Consider the following 11,376-nt stretch of genomic DNA (forward strand, 5'->3'; position numbering starts at 1 on the left):
CACAGAAAAAACAAAAGCCCAAAATCATTAGAGTATTTAGGAAAAAATGGTTTTATTAACAAAGAGCAGAATGACTGGAGCAATAGGTTTCATCAGTCTGTTAAAAGCTTGCTTATCTGTATCATCTTAAAGTATATCATTTTAGCTTAGATAAATCTTGTGTTAAGAATTTCACACGCTTATAGTAAAAATTCTGCATTCATTTGCCTTCGCAATCAGTTTTAGATTTTCAGCCTTCTTTTTCTTCACAGAATGAAGTAACAACTTTTGATTTTGAAAATGGCAGAAATAGTATTGTCCCAAAACTCCAGCCTGAAATAATCTGTGAGCCAGATGCTCCCCATTCAGACATAAAATACACCAACACCCGAGAGCCTGAAGATAGAAGGTAAAAATGCAGTGGTTTTGCTGTTGATCCAAATAATATTTCTTAAAGTTAACAAACTAGAAAATTTTTGACTGTTTTTTTATTTTACATAGATCACAACAAAGATTTCAATTCAGTCTGAAGGATTTCAGATGTTGTGCTGTACTGGGCAGAGGACATTTTGGAAAGGTAAATGTCAAAAGGCTATATCAAATGTCAAGGCTATATCAAAAACTAGATATAGCTCTTAAATGGATCGCTTATCTTCTGTTCTAGGTGCTGTTGGCAGAGTACAAAAACACAAATGAGATGTTTGCTATTAAAGCCTTAAAGAAAGGAGATATTGTCGCTCGTGATGAAGTAGACAGGTCAGTTTCTGAAATACAATACATGGAGTCCATAAATCGTGTTTTCTTTCTGCATGCAACACAACTGTAAGCTCTACCAAACAGTAGTTAAATTTAGTGAAAGAGCAAAACAAGTTGTCATCTCCCTGCTTAGTTGGCTGCTGCAGACATGTAGTCTTTCTTCTGGGACAAGGAGGGAGCAGTGCAGCTCAGGAATCCTGATTCGTTTTAGTGCCCCTCTTGCCATGCCTGTACTACAGCTCTGACTTAAAGCTGATCCTGTTTTTCATTTAGGTTCTCTCTTGCAATTATTTATTCTAATTACTTGTTCTATAGAATTCTACCACATTTCAGGAGGACAGTGACTTTTTTCTTTACTGGCAGAAACACGTACGATGGTATTTCGCAACCTGTAACATACTGTCATACTTTGTCCAATATATTTTCCCTTAAGTCCTCTGTATACTCCACTGTTGTGGTTTTTTTAATCTTTTTGCCCCAAAACTCAGATTTTTTTTCTTTGCTTGGAAGTGAAGTGGCAGTTACAAAACTGTCTAGTTTTAGTGCAAGGAGGTACTTTTACAACTGTTTAATAGTGACTATATTCATTTGACTTGCAGGAAGAAAGATAACTGTATTAAGAATACAAATTAACCAATTGTCTTAAAGATAAATAATCTGGGATTACTGTAGATAGATGTCTATAATATTGTTACTGGTTTTCCACTTTTTATATATTGCATACAATTAAAATAAAAATGGATTGAAGCTAATGCCACATGATGTCGATGCATACTTAATGCAAGTCTGAGTATTTGGAAGGAAAATTGGCAGAGTACAATTTTCATGGACTGCTAGATTTCCTTTTTCATTCGTGAAAGCTAAATGTAACTTCATGGAAATTCTGGCATCAACTTAATGTGTGTGCAAGTATTAAAACCTCTCTCTTGAAACAAAAAACGTTCTTACCTTATCCTGAGGAATACAGGAAAAAACATAAGGTATAAACTACCAACAGCTTTTGAGAGTTGAAAAATTGTGGTTCAGGATTCAGCTTTAAATTTTTACTGATTTTCTGTTTGCAGCTTGATGTGTGAAAAGCGAATATTTGAAACTGTGAATAGTGTAAGACATCCCTTCTTGGTGAACCTTTTTGCTTGTTTCCAAACCAAAGATCACGTTTGCTTTGTAATGGAATATGCTGCTGGTGGGGATCTGATGATGCACATTCATACTGATGTCTTCTCTGAACCAAGAGCAGTGTGAGTATCCATCCCTTTTTTGTGGCATTAAGTGAAGGGCATTTTGTTCAGTGGATAAGAACTAAGATCTTTATCACCACATGCCTCTACATTATGTCATTTCAGTAAATACTGTTTAAGTTTTTAAAAGGGTCAGAGATTTTAGCTGATTTTGTTAGAAAAAGACATATGCAGGTTTAATGTGCCTGAATCTACATTGAATTCAAAAATTATATACAAATATTTAATGTTTATAATACTTTTTTTTTTTAAAGATTACATAAAAAAACTAAATGAAGAGTTAAAATAGCAGACAAGGCTAAAAAAGGAAAGAATAAGCCAAATTAGAATCCTTCAACGCCATGGCAGTGGACACTACAGAAAAGTAGTGTCACTACACTATAGAAAATCTATCTTCCAGGCCAAACGAACATACTACAGCTTGAAAGCTGCAAGTTTAAGCATTTTTGCCATCTGGCTTTAAAACTCTGACCTTGTATAAAACCAATCTGTACCTGAAAAAACATCAGAAGATGGTTAGTAAGAAAGATCAATAATAATGGACTTCACGTTCTGAAAAGCAAGACTAAAATCCATTGAAATTTTAACTTTTTTGACAGATTCTATGCTGCATGTGTGGTTCTTGGACTTCAGTATTTACATGAACACAAAATAGTATATAGGTAAGTAGTCATTGACCCATTTCCAACAGATGAATTTCAGCTATTCTAAATAGTACTGAAGAAACATCAGTGATGCAATTTTGTTCTCAAATGTTCATTAGAGATTTGAAGTTGGATAACTTATTGCTGGACACAGAAGGCTTTGTGAAAATTGCTGACTTTGGTCTTTGCAAAGAAGGTAATGGCCCTTAAATTTTCTTTCTAGGGGAATTCCGTAGTCTGTCTTACTCTTGACTGTTCCTTGAGACTTGTGGACTGCCAAATGTGTATAGTGTGTACTTAGCCTCATTAGTATCATTTGAAGGAAAAAATACATCTCTGATTGTACAGATGTGGAGGAAGTTCCTTAGGGAAATAGCAGCAGCATCTGAGCATAGCCCTGTTGTTTTGGTTTTTTTTTCAGTTGTGAGCATCACCTATTTGAATTCTTACTTCATCATATCTCTGCTTATTAATACGGCATACTGCTGCATTTTACAAGTTAGCAGAAAAAGCATTAAGTGTTTTTCCTCATTCTAAACACGCTGACACTGTACAATGAAATCAATACCATTATAATCCATACCTCACTCTTACTTGTTTACAAAGTCATTGTCTATTTTTTTAACTCTGAAATAGTCGCAACTCTAAGCATATACAAATGACATGCAAAGTATACTATAGTTAAAATAGAGAAATTTATCCCAAAAGGGAAGCCGATACGCTAGAAAGTTACTTTCAAGCATCCCACTACTGGCAACTACCTTTCCAATAAGACATAAAATAGAAGTAGCAACTGAAATTGCAGTGTCTTTCTCAAACACCATTGTTGGGGGGAAGATCTGGAAAGGTCCATTTCCTTCTCCAATTCATATAGCCTGTCCTCCGTATCTTTTCGTTTTAGATAGCTTAAGAGGGAATTTAGTAAATTCAGTAGTGGTCAAACATTACTGTTGTCTTTAATATCCTAGGGCAAGTCCTGTGACTTTAGCTACAAACAAGTTCCATAAATGACAAAAGGAGACGAGGACAAGTAAAGCTCTTTCGTTTACTGACTACAATAAATGGTTTTCTTAAGCTTTCTGCAGCACCTCCACTTGTAGTGTCACATCAGTCCTTGTGGCGCTGATGCCCCAAACTGTGTTCCTCTTGCAAATATACAGGGCTCATTTTGCTCCAAGTTGTTTTACTACACTCCATGTTTTACTTTACTATACGTAGTTTTGCCGCTACAGAAATATCCATAGTAGGCACGTTTGACTAAACTAGTGTACCACATTTTCTTCTAGCTAGTAGAAATATAGTATAAGATCGTTTGTATCTTTCCAAGCAAAGATAACTGGGTGACAAAGGTGTAACTGGAAGCTTAATTTGGCTCATTGCGTATAGTTAGGGATAGAAGAACTTACACTGAAGCACACATGGGACAAGGGTGTGGGAGGGAAGAACGGGGGAATGTTTTACCTCATTGGCCTGAGCCTTCAGGACAGGCCCTGGAACCACAGTATTAGCTGAAGTTGCTTTAGAGAGAGGTTTTACTTGCTGGAGGAATAGGTTGTAGAGTGGCAGAAAATACTGCTTGCTTTTCATTAACTGTAACTTTTCAGGAATGGGATTTGGAGACAGAACAAGCACATTCTGTGGCACACCAGAATTTCTTGCTCCAGAGGTGCTGACAGAAACTTCCTATACAAGAGCTGTAGACTGGTGGGGTCTTGGTGTACTTATCTATGAGATGCTAGTGGGTGAGGTAAGTTCTAGTAAGATACAATGGAGTCATGAAACTAACATACGTTAAAAAGGTTACAAAACTCAAGATACCAGCCTGTCAACATTTAATATGCCCTACCTACAACTGTCACAGTTGTATCAATACTTGTATATACAGTATGTATAGGCATACCTAGTTTTATAGTGAGCATCTTACTACTTTTTCTTGATGAAAGACATTATTAAATACTGAGCAGCTACTTACCTGATACTAGCTGCTGTAATGCTATAGAAGCTGATGAGTCATGTCATGAGCTTGAATGATCAGCAATTCTGGAAGTGAATGAGTTATAGCTGGTCCAAGACTTAACCTCTAGATTTTTGTGGTTTTTTGTTTTAATTACATCATTATGCCTTAAATCAAATTACAGTAATGGCACATTCGTATCAGTGTTTCTAAGCAAGAACATAGCACATCTGGTTTTGGGGAGCTTAGTTTCCAACACACATCTGTTACCATCAAATTTGGATGCGTACAGCTATAGTAGTCTGCTTTCAAATGCTTTTGGAGAGAAAATAAACTCCTTAACTCCTGTAGCTTGAATGGAAGTGAGCTTTCATGCATAAAACTGGATAGTAGTGAAAGGTTATGCCAAACGCAATGCTGTTGACTATTTGAATTACACATGCACTAAAATAGAGTGCCCCAGTTCCATGTAAATGAGCTGATACAAATAAATGAGTATTGAATAGTTATTTACCATTGCGTATATTGCTTTACCTTCTGGTCCATTTTGTTGTAGTATCTCCCAGGTAGCACAGTGATGGCTTACATGCTAAAAACCAGAGAAAAACTATAGCTTTGCTCATCACTTTGTTCTTTTTCAAAAAAAGATGATCATTCAACTTTCTTTCACTTACTTTCAGGTAAAAAAGGACAAAAAGCTTGTAGGGTGTCGTGTACATCTGTCAGGCCACTTCAACACAGTTTGAAAACCCTTTAGCTGTAACATGCTAAAGATATTACAAAAACAAATTAGTCTTGACCATGTTTTTTGTGAATGGCAGCTGTCCCAAAGAAGAGCTGATAGGTACTTTCCACATTCCCTGTATATCTTGTGTTAGAGTTCAAAGAAGATCCCAGTTTTAGGTGTTTCTACTTCTAAAAGTGCATTTTTAAAGCATAGTCCTTCAGTAAAAAATAAGGGATAATACCAACTTTTCTACTATTCCTTATGGAAAACTACCATATCTGTTTCTGGGAAAAGGAAGACTTCATTTCAGGGTGTCTAATTCCAAACTGTCAGCTGAATATATTTTGTTTTCAATTTCAAAGTGATTTTTAAGCCTTTTTAATAGTATTTTTTTTTTACTTTCATTATAGTCTCCCTTCCCTGGAGATGATGAAGAGGAGGTGTTTGACAGTATTGTAAATGATGAAGTAAGATATCCACGATTTCTGTCTACAGAAGCCATCTCTATAATGAGACGGGTAAGAACATAATAATAATAATATTACAGTATTCCCCTCTTATCCTGTTTCCTCTTCAACATTAAGGAAACGAATTATTTTTGTGAGGAAGAAAATACTTTAAGAATCTAGGCGTGGTATTTTTTTTTCTATAATTAAATTTCAGGCTTGCTTCATTTATGCTGTGCCATGCTGCCTGTCACCTTAAATGAAAATTGTCAGTGCCATTCCACTTTATTCAGGAGCAAGTTTTTCTTTTTAAGATGTAAAACACTAAAAGTGCTATTTTTCTCCCTGAACTAAGTTTCCTAGTCGTATCTAACTAGAGAAGTTCAGTTCTCTTTTCCTAGCAGAACACTGCTGCATTGACCTATTTGGTAGATTAACACTGTCACATGAATATTTTAATTCAAGGACTTCTAAATCTTTTTGGTTTCATTCCAACTGGGGCAGGGAACACCATACACATGACATCTGCAGTCCCTTCTTGGCAAAGAACAGCTGATTCTGTTTATGATTGTTATTAGTGCTATTCCTTAGTGTAATGCCTCTACTCATCTAAAGAAGATGCTTGAACCGGTCTAAGTTAGAAGCTTATCACAGTTGATAGAAAGGCATCTACTGGAGGTGATTCAAAGCCTTTGGAAGCAGCCTCTCCACTTACTCAGTGTCAGACATGTATCAGTCTAGCACCCAATTCAGCAACGTGCTGCAGCATGTAAGTTAAAGCATGTCTCAGTAACTACTGTGACATGAGTATTTAAGTATTAGCGTAAATATTCTATAGCTTAAAATGATTGCTTACTCCCAGAGAGAGCGCGTTTGTCTAGCAAAAGAAGGAAGAATACAGTTTTAAGGCAGTCCCTGGGGAGGGTATTTTTACTGTGAAAATTATCATGCCAATATCCACAGGGGACAGGGGACTGCTACACTGCACCCAGAACGTGCGTACCAGGAACCTTGTGCTTGCAGTTTACTAGTCGTACCTGTGTGTGCACTGTCCCCATCTGAGAAATTCCTACACAATACAGTACATTATCTTTTGATAGCTGCATCATGAGTGTATCAACCCACCCTGACAAGGGGCACTCTGCCAGGAACAGGGGTCTGCTCACAGCAGCATGATTCACAAGTGGGAGCATCTGGCTTTTGGTGTGAACTGGAAAACCCTTTTATTTGTCTGGGTGTGTAAAGCGGCATTCAACCCTCTCTTGGTAAATCAGCTGCTGTGAAATAGCTGGGCACACGGGACAGCAGAGTCGTCTCTCTTCTGAGCCAAGCAATACTCGCTTATGTAAATGCTGTATGCTTTCCAGCAAAAAGCACCCTTTTCAGTGTGTCTGTGCTGAACACTAGCCCCACAAATCACCTTGGGAACCAAGACAGATTAGTCTGCTCTCTGCATGTTCGTAGCTAGGCTGGTGGAATTGTGCTAACAGGTTCAGGCATCTCTAAAAGAGCACTGCTATCTCTAGCTATGTACATCTAAAGTTTTGTCTTTCCCTTTCTTTGAGGACCAAGAATTTTTATAGGTCAGGCAGTATGAATTTCACTGTCCATCCAATCTTGGTGTTGGCTCTTACACAGTAGCACTCATCCTCCCTAGTTCCTCCCCCTACCCCTGAATTTTGCACTGAAATCTCACGTTTTGTCAGCTGCTACGAAGAAATCCAGAGCGGCGTCTTGGAGCTGGAGAGAAAGATGCTGAGGATGTGAAAAAGCATCACTTCTTCAGGGTGAGTACAAACTAGTATTATCTCAAAGGACACTAAGGAGTAGAGACAGGACACTAAACATCAGTTGGTTTGTTTTACAGCTAATAGATTGGAATGCTTTACTGGCCAAGAAGGTGAAGCCTCCTTTTGTACCCACCATTAGAGGACGAGAAGATGTTAGTAATTTTGATGACGAATTTACCTCTGAAGCACCTATCCTCACTCCACCTCGGGAACCAAGGATACTTTCAGAAGAAGAGCAGGAAATGTTCAGAGATTTTGATTACATTGCTGATTGGTGTTAACTTCCAGACACTGTGAAACCCCAGCTGACTGGCTCACAAGAATGCCTCTCTCAGAAGAATACCGACCTTTCAATTGCTCTCTGTGCCACCTGTAGCTTCTGGGTTTTTTTTAAATCACATGAAGATCCTTTTAAGTACTGTTTTAACACTCTTGTGAAGAGTGGCCTCTTTGTATATTGTTTTTTATCTGAGCACTGGAAAGCAGGTCTATGGAGTTCTTAAGCTGAGTTGGTGAACCCAGGCTGTATTAAGCTTCCCACACATGGGCACACGTGGATCTGTACTGTTTCTCTCACTCTTCTACAGCAGATACTTTAAAAATTGATGTTATCTGCCTTAAGTGGGAAAAGCAGACTCGGAGCTAGGTAATCACTTATCTCTACTCAGCCACATTGAAATAGAAGTTTGGGATACTGATGACACTCACACAGAACATGGTTCTAGCTGGAGAAGGCAAATGATTTCAGTTAAATATTATATTGTGCAGTCTATAAAACTACACATTTCTATGTACACCTTCATTTTGTGTTCTTAAAATAACGGTATTGAGAACAGATTGCCTTGTTTTGTAAATTTTCTATGGTATTTATTAGGAAAAACGTTAAATGCCTTGCCTTTGAGATAACAACAGTGTAAGTGCTTCCATTACAAAGAAAAGCCCAGAAAAATCCAGAAAGTTTACCAAAGCCACTTGCCAAACAGCTTTGCCTTCAAGCTTTTTAAGCATGGCTTAAAACCCTGGTTGATATGAAGAATGTAACAAGGACGTTGCTCAGTCTAACCACAGAGAGCAAAGCATATGCATTGCCCAAGCCCATCCACTTCTGTACTCAAACTCACGCCTTTCCCCCTCACCGAGTGGACAGATAAGTTAACCAGTCTGTATCTAACCACCTAGATCATCCTATATCTGCTGTACAGTATCATATCACTTTTAGAAAACATAAGGATTTTCACTGTATACATGCTGTGAACATGTATATTTGGAAGTTGTAATGTATTCTTATGTCCAGGCAAGTAATTTAATGATACCACTTCATTAATTTTGCACAGTGGCCAAGTGAACAACATAGAACCGAGTGGAAAAAAATATTTGTATACATGTAGGCCACTGAACTCCAGAACTTAGATTGGCAGTTACTGAGGGTAAAAGCAATATGTTGTAACAGAATGTATAAATATTTTTGATAAAAACAGTGTATATTTTATAAACCCCTTAACACTAAAAGCTGTACCTCAAAAGTTGAAAAATAATTTCGACCAGACACTGTGCATACTTGTAAACAAGACCTGGTTTTGGCATCTGGTGTTCTGCAGGCAAACGTTAATTTTTGGAAAATAAATTTCCCATGTGGTCCTTAGCTCTAGCACCATTCAGAGCTGATTGCATATGTGCTCTCACAGGTTCATCCTATCCAGGAGTTTGCTGTTCATGGGCTAAGACAGTGAGAATCAGCACTCAAATGAATTCAAAACTTGTAATTTTATTCATTCAAAGAAGAAACATGAACCACTTGAGTGTGCAACGCTAAGGGGTTGTTTAAAATCATGATGCTGGACAGACCTGCAGTGGAGAGGCTTAGGGAGGAAAAAAAAAGTTTAACATAGGTCTAAATCAGGCACACAGCCCCCAGGAACAAGGCAGGCATCTCTACAAACCATGTTTGGCCAAGTGAGTCAACTTTTGGGTATTACTTGTTTCCAGATTCAATTAATAAGAAACAAATTATGTTCCTGTATCTAGCTGAAACGAATACTTTTGAGGTACAGTCAGCTCACCCTTTTTGGTTCCCAAATATATATATAAGCATCTAACAGGGTGCTTAACACTTATGAAAGTATCCTCAAAAATACTTTTTTGTAACTACATCTTGTACAGAAATCTTTTTTTAATCTAAGTAAATCACTAAAAAAAAAAAAAAAAAAATTAGAGGGCAGGGTATGTTCACCCAGTTAAGCTGAAAGAAAGCACTAATTTTATCTCTGTAGTTTTTTAAATATTTTTAGGCAGATTAAGATTTTAAACCCTAGATTGTAAATATATTTTGCTATACTTTATCTGTATGTGGCTGCTCAAGCACTTTGTAAGGAAATTAGGATATTTTAGAATGGTACACTATGCATTAAAATGAAATGTGCCTTTAACAAATGTCATTCTAAGTGTTTTGCAGTCATTAATATCACAAATTAAAGTTTTAAATAGAGTAATTTGTAAATCGTGTCCCAAATATGATTTTGCTGTTTCTTGAAGTGACTTGTCATGTTTTCTCCACAGGTAACTTCAGAAAAGAACTTGCAATCAGGAGGGGAACTTTGCAGAAACCCAATCTCTTAGTGGTAGCTCAGTGTACTTCCATTCATTTTTTTTTTTAAATCAAAATAAATAATTACCTCTGAGCATACCTTCTTTCTGAGGCTGAAGGGAAGTAGCCTCCTCTTGCTTGGGTGAGCAGGAGAAGACCATGTCTATTAAGGTCTGGCCAGCTTGAATCAGCATTCTCCCTTGGTAGGCTTCCTTTGAGGGCAGGGGCAGACAACGCTCACTCCCCTCCTAGGCATTTCTTCATTATAGTCCCTTCCCCCCCCATTGTATAGGAAAGCTCTGTAAACAAACAAAAACCTATACCCAACCCACAATGAGCTTGTTCTTTAAGCAGAGAATGACGCTTTCTTTTCTGAGTGCATTTAGAAAAGAGATCTTTACTCTTTAAAACAAACTGAGATTTCACATGAGACCATTGCCTAGAGACACTTAACTTCAGTACTTCACTAAGCAGTCATTCCAGAAAGGGCTGGCTCCAAATGAAGGTACAGACAGTTTCAAACACCTAGTCTAAATTGCAGTTGAAGTAGCATAGGAAGTGCCTGAAGATACTACGTCCTTGCCTTTGCTGTGTGGGGAATGCAATCCTTCAGCACTCCTGTCTTCTCCCAGGCTCGCTGCTGGACCACCTCCCAGCAATGACATACACGTACGAGCAGAGAACCCAAAACCTACAGCCGCTCTCCTTGCCTGCACTTGGGCTCTACTTGTCATACAGCCACCTTTGCTACCACTTAGCTTCAGTAACACAAGAAGGTGGTAATTAGCTAAAACAGGCTGCAGAGCTGCAACCACCTCCTCTCCAGCTCCCCACACCTACCCCTGCAACCCCGAGAACCGCTGGTGTACCATGCGCACAGCTGCACACAGACATCCCCCGCACTGCCGAGAAGTGCTCCAGCCAGGAATGAGGAGAGCTCATTTCTGAATGAGAAGCTTCCGTAAGAGAAGCCAAGTTCCTTAGCTTCATCAAAGCAGCTTACTAAAGGGGTTGTAACTGCCTAAAAATGAATTCAGAGTTATACTTTTTTTTTTCCTGGCATGCTTCACATTAACTATAGTCTACTGGGACCAGTAGTAACTGGTTTTCAGAATACACGGCCCCTTCAAGCATATTCCTAGTTCTGCCTCTTTGGGCCGCACAGTTACTACCATCTCCACACCAAGAGAGGAGGTACAGGAACTGCTTGCGGAATTGCAGGAAGAGGCTGGGTCAAGCCGGGATAGCATGTCCC

The 11,376-nt window shown here is 38.3% G+C and overlaps 1 protein-coding gene and 1 long non-coding RNA gene across 5 annotated transcripts in view; one reads left to right on the top strand and one right to left on the bottom strand.

Annotated features, from left to right (window-relative positions):
- The window catches only part of PKN2 (protein kinase N2), a 56,844-nt gene extending 46,658 nt beyond the window's left edge, over nucleotides 1-10,186 (top strand). For 3 of the 4 annotated variants that reach the window (XM_075156216.1, XM_075156217.1, XM_075156218.1), the window contains 10 exons: nucleotides 252-388; nucleotides 481-556; nucleotides 644-735; nucleotides 1,800-1,976; nucleotides 2,576-2,638; nucleotides 2,740-2,816; nucleotides 4,225-4,367; nucleotides 5,712-5,819; nucleotides 7,454-7,534; nucleotides 7,615-10,034. In XM_075156216.1, coding sequence (XP_075012317.1) covers nucleotides 252-388; nucleotides 481-556; nucleotides 644-735; nucleotides 1,800-1,976; nucleotides 2,576-2,638; nucleotides 2,740-2,816; nucleotides 4,225-4,367; nucleotides 5,712-5,819; nucleotides 7,454-7,534; nucleotides 7,615-7,818 — 1,158 coding nt within the window. In that variant the 3' untranslated portion in view covers nucleotides 7,819-10,034. Of the gene's footprint in view, nucleotides 1-251; nucleotides 389-480; nucleotides 557-643; nucleotides 736-1,799; nucleotides 1,977-2,575; nucleotides 2,639-2,739; nucleotides 2,817-4,224; nucleotides 4,368-5,711; nucleotides 5,820-7,453; nucleotides 7,535-7,614; nucleotides 10,035-10,093 lie in introns of those variants that run through there. The other variant, XR_012674492.1, reaches the window with a different exon arrangement.
- Nucleotides 36-5,716, bottom strand: LOC142084938 (uncharacterized). Its single transcript, XR_012674495.1, has 2 exons — nucleotides 4,593-5,716; nucleotides 36-3,525 (listed from the first exon to the last, which is right to left on the bottom strand). It is a non-coding gene; the product is annotated as an uncharacterized LOC142084938 (long non-coding RNA).
- Nucleotides 10,187-11,376: the final 1,190 nt, after the last annotated feature.

The sequence above is a fragment of the Calonectris borealis genome, chromosome 8 (assembly GCF_964195595.1).
Source record: "Calonectris borealis chromosome 8, bCalBor7.hap1.2, whole genome shotgun sequence".
Taxonomy (NCBI): domain Eukaryota; kingdom Metazoa; phylum Chordata; class Aves; order Procellariiformes; family Procellariidae; genus Calonectris; species Calonectris borealis.